Source organism: Gekko japonicus, unplaced genomic scaffold, assembly GCF_001447785.1.
Source record: "Gekko japonicus isolate JY-2015 unplaced genomic scaffold, Gekko_japonicus_V1.1 scaffold277, whole genome shotgun sequence".
Classification (NCBI taxonomy): domain Eukaryota; kingdom Metazoa; phylum Chordata; class Lepidosauria; order Squamata; family Gekkonidae; genus Gekko; species Gekko japonicus.
In genome coordinates, this window is record NW_015168055.1 from 10,845 (window position 1) to 27,918 (window position 17,074).

The following is a 17,074-nucleotide window of genomic DNA, read 5'->3' on the forward strand; positions in this document are numbered from 1 at the left end:
ACCTCTATTTTCTTAGTTCTGAATTCCTTGCTGTTGTTTGAATGCTTAGTGTGCTTGTAATTAGGGAAATTCTTCAATAAAACCTATTTGATCTACTCTTCAATTTGGAGTCTTCCTACTGTCCTGGACCTTGGTATAAACAGGTCTACGATCCCTGGTACCCCTCTGGCCTCCCCTGCTGTATAGCTAGCTTCCCCCAACAATGAGGCAGGCCATTGCTGGTAACATCATCCGAGAGGCTTTCTCCTACAGGACACTCCCTGTCCCAAAGATCTCCAGCACTGAATGTGTTGGCCTGGTTTGGGACACTAAGGTGAGTCTGGCTGGCTGGTGTACCATCCGCTTAGTACACCAGCCAAGATGATAGTGGGCAGGTCTTTGGAACTTCCAAGGCTTATTGTGCTCGTGGACTTCAACATCCATGCTGATGCTGCTGCTTTGCAGCAGGCACCAGACATGGTGTCATCCATGGCGGCACTGGGACTCAGATTGTATCAGGTCCCACATGTCAAGCTGACCTAGTGCACCTGATAGAGATGGTAGCGGGCTGGGCCTTGGAGTTTCTGAAGCTTATTGTATTCAGTGTCCATGCTGATGCTGCTACCCAGTGGCAGCACAGGGACTCACCCAGATTGTATCAGGTCTCACACATCAAGCTGACCACATGCTGGATTTGATCATTGGTATGGGGATAGATATTGATCTGTTGACTGTAGATGCAGTGCCATGGTAAGATCATTTTGCCCTGAAGGCTTGGCTGAGGGTCCCAGCTCCCTCTTGTCTAAGTGATGGGCAGATTTATGCTCACCTGTGGAGACTAATGGACCCAGTTGGGTTCCAGAACATTCTGCAGGATCCGATGCCCCCCAACAACTCATTAGATGAGCTGATAGAGGACTGGAATACACATCTCTCTGAAGCTATCGATGAAATTGCCCCTCAATGTCATCTTCGCTCCCATCCCAAGTTAGCTCCATGGTGTACTATGGAGGTTAGAGGGATGAAATGGGAGCTTAGGCAACTAGAGCGACTTTGGACATAGCCTCACAATGAGGTTTCAAGATATCTTATAGGACATTTATAAAATCCTATGAGATGGCAGTGAGGGCTGCTAAGAGAGAGTTCTGTGCAACCTCTATCGCATCTACTAGCTCTCGCCTGGAACAATTGTTCAGGGTAATTAGATCTTTAACTTCTCTTACAGAGAGATCCAAAACTGTTAGTAATTTGATCATAAGCCGTGAGGCATTTGCAAGCTTTTTTGTGGATAAAGTCTTGTCACTCTACTGCAATCTGTCTGCCAACTTTGATATGGTATGTAAACTAGAGACCCCTTGGCCATCTTTGGTTCCAATATTTGACACCTTTGGCCAACTCTCAGAGGCCGATGTTGACAGGATTCTTGGTGCTGCAAAGCCAGCCACTTGCCTCTTAGACTTGCGTCCTTCATGGCTAGTGCGAGCTGGCAGTGAGGGTATACGGGGCCCTCTGATGGACATTATCAATCTGTCCCTCAATTCAGGGGTTTATCCAGAGGGATTAAAAGAGGCAGTGGTAATACCGCTCTTGAAGAAGCCATCGTTGGATCATTCCGATCCATCCAATTCCCACCCAGTTTCGAACCTCTCATTTCTGGGCAAGGTAATTGAGAGAGCGGTGGCAGAAAAGCTCCAGGGTTTCCTGGAGGACACATCAGCACTAGATCCGATCTGGGTTCCACCTTGTTCACGGGATGGAGACAATGCTTATCGCCTTCACAGACGATCTCTGTAGGCAGTTGGATCGAGGTGGGTCGTGCTGCTGATACTGCTTGACTTGACAGCAACATTTGACACAATCAATCATGATCTGCTGGCTCACCACCTCACCGACATTGGAATACGTGGGACAGCCCTGAAGTGGGTTGTTTCCTTTCTCCATGGTTGCGGTCAGAGGGTGGCGCTAGGAGAGAGAGTTTCACCTTGATACTCCATGGTATGTGGGGCCCCCCAAGGGGCCACCCTCTGTCCAATGTTATTTAACATTTACATGCTCGCCAGCTGGTGTGGAGTTTCAGGCTGGGGTGTCATTAGTATAATGATGACACCCAGCTATATCTCCTGATGGATTGCAGGCTGGATGCAGCCCCAAGTACTCTGGCTGAGGGCTTGGAGGACATAGTTGGATGGTTGAAGTGAAGTCGGTTGAGACTGAATTCTTCTAAGATGGAGGTTCTCTGGCTGGGTGGGGGATATTCAGGACTTGGGCACCAACTTCTGGCTCTTGACCAAGCGCTGCTAACTCAAGACCTTGGGTATGTTCCTGGGTATGTTCCTTATCATTGGAGGCCCAGTTTATAAAATACTCCAGGATGCTACAGATGACAAACCACCAAGAAACCAAGAAGCGTGGCATAAAGATCTCAGGTGCTCTCTGACGGAAGTACAATGGGACATCATCTGAAAAACACACGTCAAAATGTCTCATTCGACTCTAATACAAGAGGCGGCTCTCAAAGTTCTTCATAGGTGGTATCTAACACCTGCAAAGCTGTCCCATATACACGCTCATTCGTCACCGCTATGCTGGAAGCACTGCAGCTCAAAAGCTACATTCATCCACACTTGGTGGGAATGTCCTTTAGTAGCAGAGTACTGGAAGCGGATCATTTCTAACATTCAAACCCTTACAGGATATGATTTACCGTACGATCCAAAGGTGATGATGGTCCGCCTGAGAACAGGAGACAGTTGATTAATATTTTAGTAATTGCCGCAAAGATCTCTTTGGCAAGTAAATGGAAAACAGACTCCCGACCATGCAGCATTGGCTACATAAAGTGTGGGATTTCTTTCTTCAGGAGAAAGCATCTATATGGCTAAGTAATAAAGATGCTGAATGTCACTTACTAAACCCTTTAGATAAATGGGCTCCAATTATTGCTAAAATGAATTTGGATAAGTTCGATTGGGAACACATAAAGTCACCGAAATTTAAGATGCTTGTCTTAGGGTGAGAGTTTGTTACTTGTGTTTTCAGCATTTGAAGTTTAGTTAGACATAATGGGTTGCACAGCCTTTTAACTCGATAGGGCTCTGTGTCATCAACTGAATACTTATTTTTTGTTTTTCTGTAGTTTTGTTTCTGTGCTTTGTTGTGCTTAATCAATTTTATTCGAAAATTTAATGTTCTCTCTCTGTACTTAATGTATTACGATGAAGTTTGAAATTTAATAAACAGTTATTAAAAAAAATCATTGGAGGCCCAGGTTACAAATGTTGTCAGACTGGTTCCAGCTATGCCAGGTTAGGCAACTGGCCCCCTTCCTGTCTCACTCTGACCTAGCCACTGTAATCCATGCAACAGTCACCTCTAGGTTAGACTACTGTAACTTGCTCTACATGGGCCTACCCTTGAAGCTGACTTGGAGGTTACAACTGGTCCAGAATGCAACGGCTCAGGTTCTTACGGGAACCCCATTTACAGCGCACATCCAACCTGTGCTTTGCCAGCTGCACTGGCTCCAGACTGAGTACCGAGTCAGATTCAGGGAGGGTTCTGGTTTTGACCTTTAAGGCCCTTAACGGTCAGGGACCAGCATACCTTTGGGACCGTCTTTCCTGGTATCTGCTGGAGGTCCCTGACCCAAAGAATGTCTGGCTGTCCTCAACCAGAGCCAGGGCTTTCTCTGTCCTGGCTCCAACCTGGTGGAACAATCTGCTGACTGACATCTGGACCCTGCAGTATCTATTACAATTCTGCAGGGCCTGCAAGGCAGAGATGTTCTGCCAGGCATACGGTTGAGAACAGCGACAGTATGGTTAGTCCTCCTCTCTTCCCTCCCTCCCCTGATGATCGGGGCTAGGAAATCTGTGAATTATGGCACCTTAGGATTCAGGACCTTGTTGTAGCATAGCTCTTAATTTTAGCAGTTTAAATTATTATGTATTTGCTTTTAATCTGTTGTACACCACCTTGAGCCTGCCTCATGGGGAGGGCAGTATAAAATCTAATAAATAATAATAATACTGTGAATACCTCTGCAATAAGAGCTACACAGAGAATCATCTCCATGTGCAGCAGTCCTGGGCCACCTCATCATGTAGCTCTGCCCTCGCAGAGGAGGGAGAACTTGTACCTGAATAAAACTTGGTCTTAAAGGTGCCACTGGACTGTTTTGGACCGGGGCCCGGGGGGGGAGCTCTGCAACTTACCTGGCTGCTTCTTGCTCTGACTGAGGGCTGCTGGGAGCAGGGGGTGGGGCTTGTTGCATGTGCCTGCCCCCTCGGCTCTTTACTGCCGGAGCTCTGCTCCTGTGCGCTCCTGCAGGAAATTACCCCTGGGCATATATATGCTGTTTCTTTATATTCCTAAAATACAAGCCGTGACTGCAGGTCATGATATCCTTCACTGGGCAGAAGTTGCTACTCCAGTTGTACCATTCTTTACAGTACCATGTAACTAAGTAATCTTTGTGGTCTAGAGTAAGCAGAGGCTGCCATATGACTCTACAAATTCTACAAGGTTCATAGTGAAAATACACATTTCACTTTGTGTTGCTCACTACAAGTAGGGCTTCCTAGATGTCCACTCTCCTTTGTTTCCTCTTTCTGTCTAGTTTCCATATGCTGCCCCACCACCCCAGGAACCCGTGAAGACACTAAGAAGTCTAATCAACGTTCGCAAGGACACACTACGCCTAGTCAAGTAAGTCAGTAGTTTCAGGTCAGGGTTTGTGGTGCCATGAATCTCAGTGGGAACAAAATACAATTGGTTAATTGACACAAAGGTCACTTTAGCTCTTGGGTATGTTTGGGTAGTCGACAGCTGGTTGAACCTGGTGCTGAGCACTTGATGAAGAGTTCTAGGAGCCCTTGATGATGATTATGAGATTGTTACCAGCATACTAGAAAGGTCTTTTAATGCAAATTCCTGAAGAGCTAGTTTGGTGTAGATTGCTGTACTAGGAATCTGGAAGACACAGGTTCAAATCCCTGCTCAGTTATGAAGCCACTGGGCCAGTTGCATGTACTCAGATTAACCTGCCACATAGGGTTGTTATGAGGATAAAATGATGGAGGAAAAAAAACATGTGTGCTACCCTGAGTTCCACTGGGGAAGGATGAGATGGAAGTGTAATGGGCCGAGTAACTGTCTTAAAAGATCTAAATACAGAGTACATTTTCCTCACCTTCCTGGGTCCAGCATTCAAGTACACACACTAAGTTCTGATCTTGGAACTCAAACAAAGAATATTAGATGTTGAACGACAGATGGACGTGAGTAGGATTAGGAGCCCTGTATTTGATGTAAGTACACTTAACAAGATAGTTGTGAGATCTTACATCAAATATTTAGATATCAGCAAGCATAGAAGAATTTTTACCCTATTAAGATACAACGCCTTACCCTCAGCCATAATGGAGGCCAGATACACTAGATCACTGAGGAAAAGTTGTATATGTGGGATGGGACCTGATGAAACATTGGAACATGTAATTTTCGATTGTCTTATATATCATAATATCAGGGAAGTTTTGATCAAGCCGATAGTTAACTCCTTCCCAGGTCATAATAGAAGGACACTTTTGTCAATTATGCTTGCAGGAGATAATCAAAAGCTGACTAGGATGGTTGCCAAATTTGGTTGGTTGGCATACCAAACTAGGAAAGAGATAAAGTTCAGATAGGCCTAAACCTAACCTTTGATCATAATTTTGATTTTATTATATCTATATTTTAAAGTTTTTAGATCCTTATTTATAATTTTAGATGCCATTGTATTTTATAATTTTACTGCTCCCTTAACTGTATTTACTTGTCTTCTATTATACTGGTCTATGACTGTAATAAACTTGATTGATTGATCTTGGAACTCAATTTTCAGGAGCATAGGAGCTGATTCAGATGAGGACCATGATGTACATACAGGGAGAACTGGCTTAACCCCCCCCCCCACACACACACACACATTATTTTTCCCAATCTGCAAGGGGGGTGCTATTTGGCCTGTTGGTGTACTAAAGGGCGGCACATACCTGGGCAGGTCAGGTAAGCAGCAGGGTGGGGGACTCTGAAGAGCCTTCTCTCCATGCATTATGGTCCTGATCCAAATCAGCCCCTTCACACCTGGGAATTGAGTTCCAAGCACTCATCTTCAACCACATATCTGATCACTGGCACCTGTGAATAAAATTTAATGTGTAGTTAAGCCCTTAGTTATTCATAGCTGGTTTACTAATCTGTGTCGCAAGGTTTAATGCAGTCATTATAGGGTTAATCTGTTTATCTTGTGTGCTATTGTTTAGACTGACCTAGAAGGGAAACCTGGCTCAGACCCAATGAAAACAAAGCCCAGAAATCTAAGTCTGTTTACTCACAATCATTGGTTAATGTATTCAGGTGATTTCCATCTAGGGGTCAAGAAGAAGAAGAATCTCCATTACAGTTGTTGTTGAGAGACCATGTGGTCGGTCTGTTTCTGTAGCTGTAGAGATGTAGCCTTAGATCTTTTATTTTGTAGCTTTTCCTGTGTACCCTTCCCTTAGAAATGAAGATTTTTGCACAGAATGAAATGGGTCCTCTCCAGTGAAGCAAAGATCCATTGCAAACTTTGAATATCTGAGTATTTTTGCCAATTTTTCCAACAATATGTTGTAATATGACCAGTTGGACCCACAAGCTTATACTGTCAGATAGCTATATAAAAACTCATGCCATGACAAATTAATCTTTAAAGTGCCAAACATTTTTACACAGAGACAGATGTGCATGCACACAGGCCAAATGGCTCTTTGGGGGAAAATACAGATGTTACAACTTTGAATGCAGTGTTTGTTTTGAAACTGGCAAAGGGTTCTACCTCCTTCATATCTTTGGGCTGATTCTCTGAATTTAGGTTTGAAGAAATACCTGGCTTTATGTGAGAAACAATGTGTGGACAGTTTTGAATGGCATGTGCATTTGTTTAAAGGGCTAAGTTTCTTCAAAATAGACAAGGAAACCTGGAGCCTTCTGATTTGCTCTTTCTGTGTTTAAATAGCCTTCAGAGTTTCTCATGCTCCCAAGTAACCATAGCTGATAAGCAGTGATCAAGAAAGGATCAGGCTCTCTGCTTCTGTGTTTGTGGTGAAATTCACCCATTCAGACTTGTGTGTGCTATTCACAACTGACATTGACACAAGTGCATTTTTTTGCTATCTGTTACTGTTTGAACCCAATTTCAGACGTTAACATAAGAGAAGCCAATGTTGGATCAGGCCAATGGCCCATCCAGTCCAACACTCTGTCACACAGTGGCCAAAAATACCAGGTGCCATCAGGAGGTCCAGCAGAAGTTGTCTCCTGTGTAGCTCTGCCTTGCCACACATTGTAGGAAGCAGTCCACCAGCTGCTGTACAGCAAGAGATACCCGCATGTAGCTCCTAGAGATTAGTGTAGAGATTAAGTGTGGGTGTTTGGGGAAGAGTTATGAAGATGTTCATAACAGTATCAGACAGGCTGTTTTCCTCTTTCTTTTGTTACCTTTCTTGCTTGGGTCACTGGAGGAGACAATAAGATTTTTTAAAAACTATTTTTGTGAGTATTTTGTGTGTGTGTGCGTGCGTGCACTGAAGCATTGCCCACAGGCACACTTGAAAAAGAGAAATGGGAAGGCAAGACCCTGCCAGACTCTGTCCCCTATCCAGCAGAGTCTGACTATCAGGAGACCGGGGACTCTTAAGGTCCTTTCCACATTTGCTTGCCACTCTGGATTTTTTCAGCATTCAAGGCAATTTAAATCCACTGCAAAACAATAGGGGACTGGAATGCTAAAGTAGGAAATAAAAAGGTAACCGGAATAACAGACAAGTTTGGCCTTGGAGAACAAAATGAAGCCGGGCAAAGGCTAACAGAGTTTTGTCAAGAGAACATGCTGGTCATAGTGAACACCCTTTTCCAACAACGTAGGAGGCAACTCTACACATGGACATCACCAGATGGGCAAAACCAAAATCAGATTGATTATATCATTTGCAGTCAAAGATGGAGAAGCTCCATACAGTCGGTAAAAACAAGACCTGGAGCTGACTGTGGCTCAGATCATGAGCTACTCATGGCAAAATTCAGACTTAAACTGAAGAAAGTTGGGAAAACCACTAAGCCATTCAGGTTTGACATAGATCACATCCCTTATGAATATACAGTGGAGGTGAAGAATAGGTTTAAGGGACAAATTTGATAAAGTGCCTGAAGAACTATGGACGGAGGTTTGTGACATTGTACAGAGGCAGCAATCAGCACTATCCCAAAGAAAAAGAAATGCAAGAAAGCAAAGTGGCTGTCTGATGAGGCTTTACAAATAGCAGAGGAAAGAAGGAAAGAGAAAGGCAAAGGTGAAAAGGAAAGATTTATCCAACTGAATGCAGATTTCCAGAGAGCAGCAAGGAGAGATAAGGAGGCCTTCCTGAATGAACAATGCAAAGTAACAGAGGAAAATAATAGAATGGGAAGGACTAGAGATCTCTTCAAGAAAATTGGAGAAATCAAGGGAATATTCTGTGCAAAGCTGGCCATGATAAAGGACAAAAACAGTAGGGACATAACAGAAGCAGAAGAAATTAGGAAAAGATGGCAAGAATACACAGAATAACTATAAAGAAAAATCTCAATGTCCTTGACAACTATGACGGTGTAATCACTGACCTCGAGCCAGACATCCTGGAGTGCGAGGTCAAATGGGCCTTAGAAAGCATGACTAACAACAAAGCTAGCATAGCTGATGGTATCCGAGCTGAGCTATTCAAAGTCTTAAAAGAGAGCCAGTTTGGTATAATGGTTAAGTGCATGGACTCTAATTTGGGAGAACCGGGTTTGATTCCCCCTTGTATACCTTGTTAGCCAAATTGCTCTATTAATAAAGATGGGGAATTATAATTATTAATATGCAATTGGCTTAACTATAGGATCAGACCTGTGTATACCAGAGTTAGAATTCCCAAGAACCCAGGAATTGACACAGAAACTGGGTGGCTAAAATAATTTCTTTATTAAATATTCTCAAGTATACAAACAATATTCAAACATTCACACACACAATCCAGAACTAAGGAAGCAGAGGTGATTGATAGTTTATAGATAGGTGATACAACCTGTCCAGATGTGTAGAGGTCCATGAATAAAGGGTTGTGGCCTAAACCCAGAGAGTTTAGGGGTGGACTGCCAGTTGGCATCATGGCAGAAGCACACGGTCTAAAGGCCATGTGTTCACTGGGATATAGCCATTGGAAGACAATGCAGACCAATGGGTGGCCCTGGGGGCTGGTCTCAGGTGAGAACAATAGATTACCTGGGCCAATTATGAATCCCAAGGGTGTGTGGCATCAAGATGGGCACGGCCTGGATGTAACCAATGAAGTTCCAGAGAGGCAGGGTCAGGCAATGCTGAGATTTGACAGTATCTTGATTGGATTAGCTAGGTGCTGGGTGGCTAGTTGAATGAGTTTTCTGACCACAAATGGTCCTGCCAGGGTAGTTTGAAAAGATTCCCAAGTATAGACAAAAGGTGGGAGATGAGTCTCTGATTAGCGTCAGGAAGGATTGCTAAACATTTGAATGCTTGATTGGTTTATCCCAGTATCCTGAGGGACAGAGCAGGAAAGACAAAGAATTTACACATAGACACAGGATGACACAAAAGGGCTGGGTGAGGTACTGGAGAGAAGAGGACTATTTGCCAGGTGGCCTCTGAATAGACTTTAGAAATGTAGATACTTCACCTGGTACAACTCATTGTCATTCCATGAGCATATCTCTCCTGGTGGAGGGTGAAGACTGGAAGTTTGCCCTGAGGTTGCCTTTATTGTCACATGAATATGAAATCCCTTTTTGCAGAGTACTTGCAGCTTGACTCTGTGGTTCAAGCTGAGAGTGCTTTTGGGGACTTTGGTTCAGGTTAGAAAGTGGGGTGCCCCTGCTTTGGGGCTACCCACGAGTAAAGGCAGCGCCTCTGGCAACAACCTGCTGGATGGCTATTGGGCAAGCGATAGTTCTGGCACAGCTGTTCTTGAAAAAGAGCAGTTTCTGACGGAGCTCTCTCAGCCCCACCTACCTCACAGGGTGTCTGTTGTGGGGAGGGGAAGGGAAAGGAGTTTGTAAGCCACTCTGAGACTCCGAATGAAGGGCGGGGCATCAATCTCCTCCTCCTCCTCCTCCTCTTCTTCTTCCCAATTCTTATACTCCATGAAAAATTAGACTGTGCGTTTTCAGATTCATAAAACCTTTATAATGGCTTTGGTACTTTTATCCTTTCTCAAGGAAATGTCACTATACCATTAGGGCCACTACACTGGTTCCAGTTCTTGCCAAGAGTAGTTATTACTTTCTTGAGATATGGAACCATCTAGTGTACACTTTAGCAGAATAGAGATGTCAAGCCTGCTTGGGGCTCCTTGGCTTTCATTTTCTGGAAATCCTTGGAGCAGATTAATATATTTGACTGTGTCTCAATCTACTAGATGCACAGAGGAAGTGAAGACTCCAGGAGAGGAAGTCAGCAAAGCAAAAATCCGTTACAATGTGGAGTTCACATTTGACACTGATGCACGAGTGGCTATTACAATCTATTACCAAGCTACTGAGGAATTCCAAAATGGAACAGTGAGGTAAGAGGAATGTTGTGGAGAGGAATAGTCACATCCCGTGCAGTCTTTTGAGACTGAAAGCCAGATTCGATAATACTCTGTCATATGCAAGGTAGAGAATGGGGTAAGAGTGAGAGATTGTACTTTTGGCTGTCGCACTTGTGCATGAGTGTGTTTATCAAGGATTGAATGGCCCTTTGATTTATCAGGGAAGTGTCCAGTGGGCTGCTGCCCTGGAGGACCACTGGCAGTACTGCAGGAGCCACTCAACTCTGACTTGCTTACACAAGGGGGGGGGCTGATAAATCAGCCTTCATTGGGTCTCCATTGGCTGGGTCTGAGCCAAGTGCAGCATTGTGAGCCTCACAAGGGCTGCTCGGCTCAGTTTGCTTTGGGGGCATTTTAGTGCTCTGGTCTACCCCGTGTGCTTGTGCTGTCCTTTACAAAGCAAAACTGGCAAGCACCAGCAAGGCTATCCTCCCTTAGCAGTACTTTTACTAAACGGCAAGGCAACTCCTAACTTTTTTTCGTTTTACCTTCTAGTAGGGAGTTGACCACTTGTAGGGTTTTGTTCCCAAAGGCAATTCCTAGTCTCTTAGCCAAGGAATGCTGAATTTGGCCCCATTTTAATGTTATGCCACGGGATGAATGGCCAGCGGCATCAGAGATGGGGCATGCATACCAGGTAGATGGGAAAGGAAAGCTCGCTATTCCTTTCTCGACTCCCTACCACACATAAAGCTGAGAATGATCCAACTATGACATTCATAGCACTATATCTGAAGGCACAGCACAAGGGGAGAAGTGCACATCTGTATTCAAGGCACCTTGGAAAGAATGCAAAGAGAAGGAAAATAAGAAAGGTTGCTAAGTGGCAAGGGTGGGGAGGTAGCCTTGCTGGTGTTTGCCCATTGTTTGGGGTCTGTAAAGGGCAACTTGAACATGTTCACGCATGGATGCTGCCACCAGAGAACATGTTTAACTTCTAAAAAGTTAATACAAACACAGTTATGCTGCGGGGTGGGGAGCATGTGTCTAGCAGTTTTCAGTACATTCTAGTGCCGCATAGAACTGCCAAACCAAAATTATGGTTGTTTTCCTTCTGGAAGAAAATTTTATTTTTCTCAGCAACCAAATACTTTGGATTAAGCACTGGGGAAAATGCCATTTCCATTCAACAGGAGTACAGCTTTTCAGAAAAGATACCTTGATTGCACATTCCAGAAACTAAATAAATCTGCCAATGGTCTGAATGTAAAGAGGTTAATAATAGTTCAATTAATTCCAGTATTGTGCAAAGGTACAATGTTTTGGCTGTCTGTGACATAGCAAGTGCTAGCAGGAAGTTCAGAGGCACGTAGCTTGCAGTTTGGTTGTCTGTGACAATGAAGTTAGGTGGGTGGGGTGCTGAAGAGATGGGGCTGCAAGTGCTGTATGATCAGGCAAGGAGTCAATAATGTGTGCAGATAGGTCTGGTAAAATGGAAAGTAACAGCAAAACCAGATAATAGCTCCATACACAAAGTTAGATCTAAGAGTGTAAACAGCGACCCAAAGTACTATGACTTGTTTCAGAGGTAGCAGACTCATTACGAGCTAGCTATCCATTCAGGGAGAAGGAATAGTTTGGCCATCAAACTATTGTTTTCTTTAGTCAGATAATCTCAACAGTACTTGTAGCAGTTTGAACTGTGGAGTCTCAGACATGTTAGTCTAGGCTGACATTTAGCTCTGTCAACCCATGACAAAGCGGAATTCAGCCCAGAATAGCTTTTGATAGTGTGTGCAGAGTTCAGCTGGAATAGCTTTTGATGGGTCCCTGCAGATGCCCAAAAAGTGTATCAGAAGCTGATCTGAGCTGAATTATCCAGATGTCATCTGAATGGAGAATGGCTGCCTCGCTGCCTTCTAGAAGTTGATATCAATCCTGAGAATATCATCTGAGTAGGATACATTAGAGAGCTTTGATTGAAGGCTTTGTATTCTGGATGGCAGAGACCATTTTTGTTAGCAGATATGAAACAGCTTTGAGATGTAGCTTGCTTGTTTGAGGTTAAAATCTGGTATCCTGCACGGAAGAAGAGCTTTCTCTTGCTTTACTTTAAGTGCTTTACTTCCTCATTTATGGGGCAGAGTGCAAGAACAATCTCCTGTTTTGTTACTGTTCACTCTATCTCCTGCCCGATCAGACGTCATGTTTTACGAGCATTGAGCATGCTTATATTTAAACCGAAGGTATTTATAGCAGAGAATGTCATCCAGACATCACACTGGTCACCTGTCTCAGTGCACAGTCACTCCGTGATTGAATGTTCACATCACCCACACTGTAATTGCAGAGTGTGCGGGCACCATTTTAAAAAATCAGTGCTTGTGCATGCGCATAAGTTGTCAACCACACCTCTTTCCCCTCTGAACGCGCATGTGCATTGACGATTAATTGCAGCTCAGTGATCAGATGTCCAGAAATGCATGGCGAGACTACTTGGATCAGCCACCACTGAACTTTCTCCAGTGGCTGCAAAGTCAGGAGTGAAGGCGAGTGGTCTATGAGTGAGGAATGCTATATATATATATTTCTGGATGCACCTGTAAAATCTGGTAGGGAGAAGTAATGACATCGGACGAATAGCTCATCTGATCATGGCCTCCATTCTTTCCATGGCAGTTACATCCCCAAAGACAACAGTTTACAGTCTGAGACTGTCCATTACAAGCGAGGAGTTTGCCAGCAGTTCTGTCTCCCCTCCCATGCAGTCGATCCCTCAGAATGGACAGAAGAGGAGGTAAGGCTTTGAAAACAAGGAAAGGAAGTCAAAGGGGCCGTCAGGCAGTTACTTCTGATGCAGCAAACTTTTGCCATGTGGAAACCATGGGATTTTGTCTAGAAATGGTACGTTGTATACAGTATATCATATTAATGTGGTAAACAATGCACATGCACCTTTTAAAATTGTACAGTGGCTAATAACTTTAGATGGTACACAATCCTGTTTTGGAAGACTCAGTATTGGGTTTTGTAACAGCAAGTGTCTTGGGCGATAAGGAAGAGATGGTGTGAGGGTTTAAGAAAAAGGGCTCTTTCCTTGCAAAGCATGTGGGAGAAGTCTGAGCATGAAGAGGAAGCTGGTTTTAAACGTCAGTGTTTTACTGCATCTTGGAGAGGTCTGGGGTGGTGGCTGCCACTAGTTCTGAGATGAAACACTCAGCTCTTAGAACTCTTTTCTGCTGCATTAACACCTTTCACAGAGGCAATCAGATGGCGTAATTGGCACTCAAATGAGCTTTTTATATTACATGTTTTGTTAGTTGGAAGAAACTGTCCTATAGTTTAAGATTATTCCACCCGTTGGTGTTTTCTTTGAACATTCTTCTGTACCTAGCAAATCCTGAAAATATCCATGCAAATTGCAAAAGAGCACGTTCTTTTTGGAATAGACTTGTCTTTGGTGCTCAGTGGGCTGTAGCATATACATAACTCTGCTGGTCTGACCGTTCTGATTTCTCCATATTTCCTCCTTGCAGCTCAGCTTTGATCTAGACCGTGAAGTGTACCCCATGGTGGTACTTGCCGTGGTGGACGAGGGAGACGGTAAGCAAATGGCTTGTCTGCAAGTTGTCATTGTATTCATATAGCACAGCTTCTGTTTACATAACAAGATTCTGAAAATGCATAAAGTACCCTGCTGGACTACCAAAATGGCAGCCAGCGTGGAGCCTTGGAACTGAGCTTCTCCGAATTTACAGTAGTTTCACCCTAAATACCCGGCTAAATTCTTCAATTCAAGTAAGAGCAGGAGGAAGTGGGAGTGGACAGAATTTACCAGGCTCTGGTGACTGGGGTGTTGCCAGCAGGGGTATGTCGGAGTCGCCGCTATGAGGGGGTTGTGGAAGGAGATGCCCGAAAACACCCAGGTTCCAGCTTCGGGCACTTGGAAGTGCGGACGTGCAGCTTGTGCCGGCTATGGCTTCTCTCCACCTTTGGCAGTTGTTTCTTCTTTCGGCAGCCGATGTTGGGCCATTGTTGTTAGGCCGCCGCAAGGCCGGCAGTCACTGGGTCTGCCCGCAGTTGGGCCGAGGACTCGAACCGCCGCTTGTCTGAATCACTGCCGCCACCGTCGCGGCGAGGACGGCCTTGGAGGGAGACGCCTGAAAATGCCCGGTTTCGAATCTTGGGCGCTTGGATGAGGGAGACACTGGCTGGGGCAACAAATTGTGCCCCTCCGCTCTCGTCCATCACTGCCTGCTGCCGCGGTTGTTTGTCGCTCTGAGCTGGCGGCCAGGGTTGAACATCACCTCCTCGGCGAGCTCCTGCTCGGCCAATGCGGACGTGTGATTTGGAGCTCCGGCCGGGAAGTTGGCGGAGATACAGAGAAGTTCGGCCCCCTTCCAGCCTGCGTCTCATCCCGAAAGTGGCAGGCAGAGGGGCTGGGATCAATGACCCCCCTCCAACATTGGCGTTGTGTAACGCCAGGTCCATAAATAATGACCTCAACCCTGTGGGATTTCCTGCTAGAGCAGGGAGTGGTTCTGGCGTGCATGACCGAGACTTGGGTGTGAGACCTGGTGTTGTCCATGGTGGTGCTAGAACTCTCCCAATATGTAACAGCCCCCATTCATCGGGCCGGGCACAAGCTCAATTTGATCTTTGCGATGGGGGTCACAGTGGACCAGATTACTACTCTGCCAGTACCATGGTCAGACCACTATGCCCTGAAGGCCCGTGTGAATGTTTCACCCAACCCTGTTTGGGTGGAGAGCATATTTTGGCTCGCCCGCAGAGCCAACTGGACCCTTTGTGGCTTCAGATGGCTCTGCGGGACCCCATGCCCTGGGCAGCTTGTTAGATGAGTTAGTCAAGGATTGGCACAGTCGGCTCTCGGCAGCCATCAAAGAGATCGCTCCCCAATGCCCTCTGTGCCCTTGCTCTAAGCGAGCTCCTTGGTTTACCAAGGAGCTGCGGCGGATGAAACGAGGGCTCAGACGACTAGAGAGATGGTGGTGCCGTGCTCACGATGAAGCAACAAGAGCATCCTATAGGACGTTTATGAGATCCTATGAGATGGCAGTCAAAGCTGCAAAGAGAGAGTTCTATGCGGCTACGGTTGCGTCTGCTAGCTCACGCCTAGCACAATTGTTTAGGACTATTCGGTCATTAACAGAGCTGCCACAGGGCAGACCAATTGTTAGGGAATTGGATATTGGCTGTGAGGCTTTTGCGAGCTATTTTGTAGACAAAGTCCTGTTTCTCCACCGTGACCTCCCCGCTTCAGTTGAGACAGTGAGCGAATTCGAGGCCCCATGCACATCTTCTGGTTCTATTCTGGATTATTTCAGTTCACTCAGCCTTGAGGAAGTCAACAACAAATTGCTCTCAGCAGTACACCCAACCACATGCAGCCTTGATACATGTCCTGGCCGTGAGGGGTTGTGAGGTGCCCTCAGGGATATTATCAACAAGTCCTTCGCTGAGGGACTGTTCCCGGGGGCTCTCAAGGAAGTGATGGTCCGGCCTCTCTTGAAAAAATTGGCCAATTATCAGCCGGTTTCCAGTTTGTCCTATTTGGGCAAATTACTTGAGAGAGTGGCGGCGATTCAGTTGCAGAGCTTTATGGATGACACTTCCATGCTGGACCCGTTTCAGTCTGGCTCTTGGCCAGGCCATGGGATGGAGATGGCACTGGTTGCCCTTACAGACGACCTCCAGAGGCATCTGGATCGAGGCAGTACGGCAGTGCTGTTATTGTTGGACCTGTCGGCGGTGTTCGACACGGTTGACCATCAGCTACTGATCCACTACCTCACCGACACTGGGATCCAGGGACTTGCCTTGCAATGGCTCATCTCCTTTCTCCAATGTCAGAGACAGAGGGTGGCATTAGGGGAACAGACGTCCCAGAGGCACCCGCTGGTCTACGGAGTTCCTCAAGGGGCGGTGCTATCCCCTATGTTATTCAAAATCTACATGCTCCCACTTGCCCAGATTGCCTGGAGGCACAGGCTAGGGTGTCACCAATATGCTGATGACACCCAGTATATCTGTTGCTGGGTGGTCAGTCCGACTCCACCCCAGATGACCTGGAGCGGGCGCTTCAGGACGTGGTGGGCTGGCTTAGACTGAGCCGATTGAATCCAACAAAGACAGAGGTCCTGTGCCTGAGTCGGAATGGGTCAGGGGTAGGGATCCCACTACCGACCTTCGATGGGGTGCCATTGGCACCAGTGCCGAGGGTCAGGAGTCTGGGAGTGCTCCTGGATGCCACCTTAACAATGGAGGCCCAGGTAGCAGCCACTGCCAAGGCAGCTTTTTACCATCTACAGCTGATTAGGCAGTTGATTCCCTTCTCTGAACGCAATGACCTGGCAACAGTGATCCACGCTATGGTCACCTCAAGATTAGACTACTGCAACGCTCTCTATATGGGGCTGCCCTTGTCCCAAATCCGGAAGCTGTAGCTAGTGCAAAATGCGGCA

The 17,074-nt window shown here is 45.8% G+C and overlaps 1 protein-coding gene across 1 annotated transcript in view; it reads left to right on the plus strand.

Moving 5' to 3' along the window:
• Nucleotides 1-202: 202 nt before the first annotated feature.
• The window catches only part of RNF157 (ring finger protein 157), a 66,013-nt gene continuing 49,141 nt past the window's right edge, over nucleotides 203-17,074 (plus strand). The window contains exons 1-5 of the mRNA XM_015414440.1: nucleotides 203-313; nucleotides 4,598-4,686; nucleotides 10,476-10,622; nucleotides 13,269-13,386; nucleotides 14,126-14,192. Coding sequence (XP_015269926.1) covers nucleotides 203-313; nucleotides 4,598-4,686; nucleotides 10,476-10,622; nucleotides 13,269-13,386; nucleotides 14,126-14,192 — 532 coding nt within the window. The remainder of the gene's footprint in view (nucleotides 314-4,597; nucleotides 4,687-10,475; nucleotides 10,623-13,268; nucleotides 13,387-14,125; nucleotides 14,193-17,074) is intronic.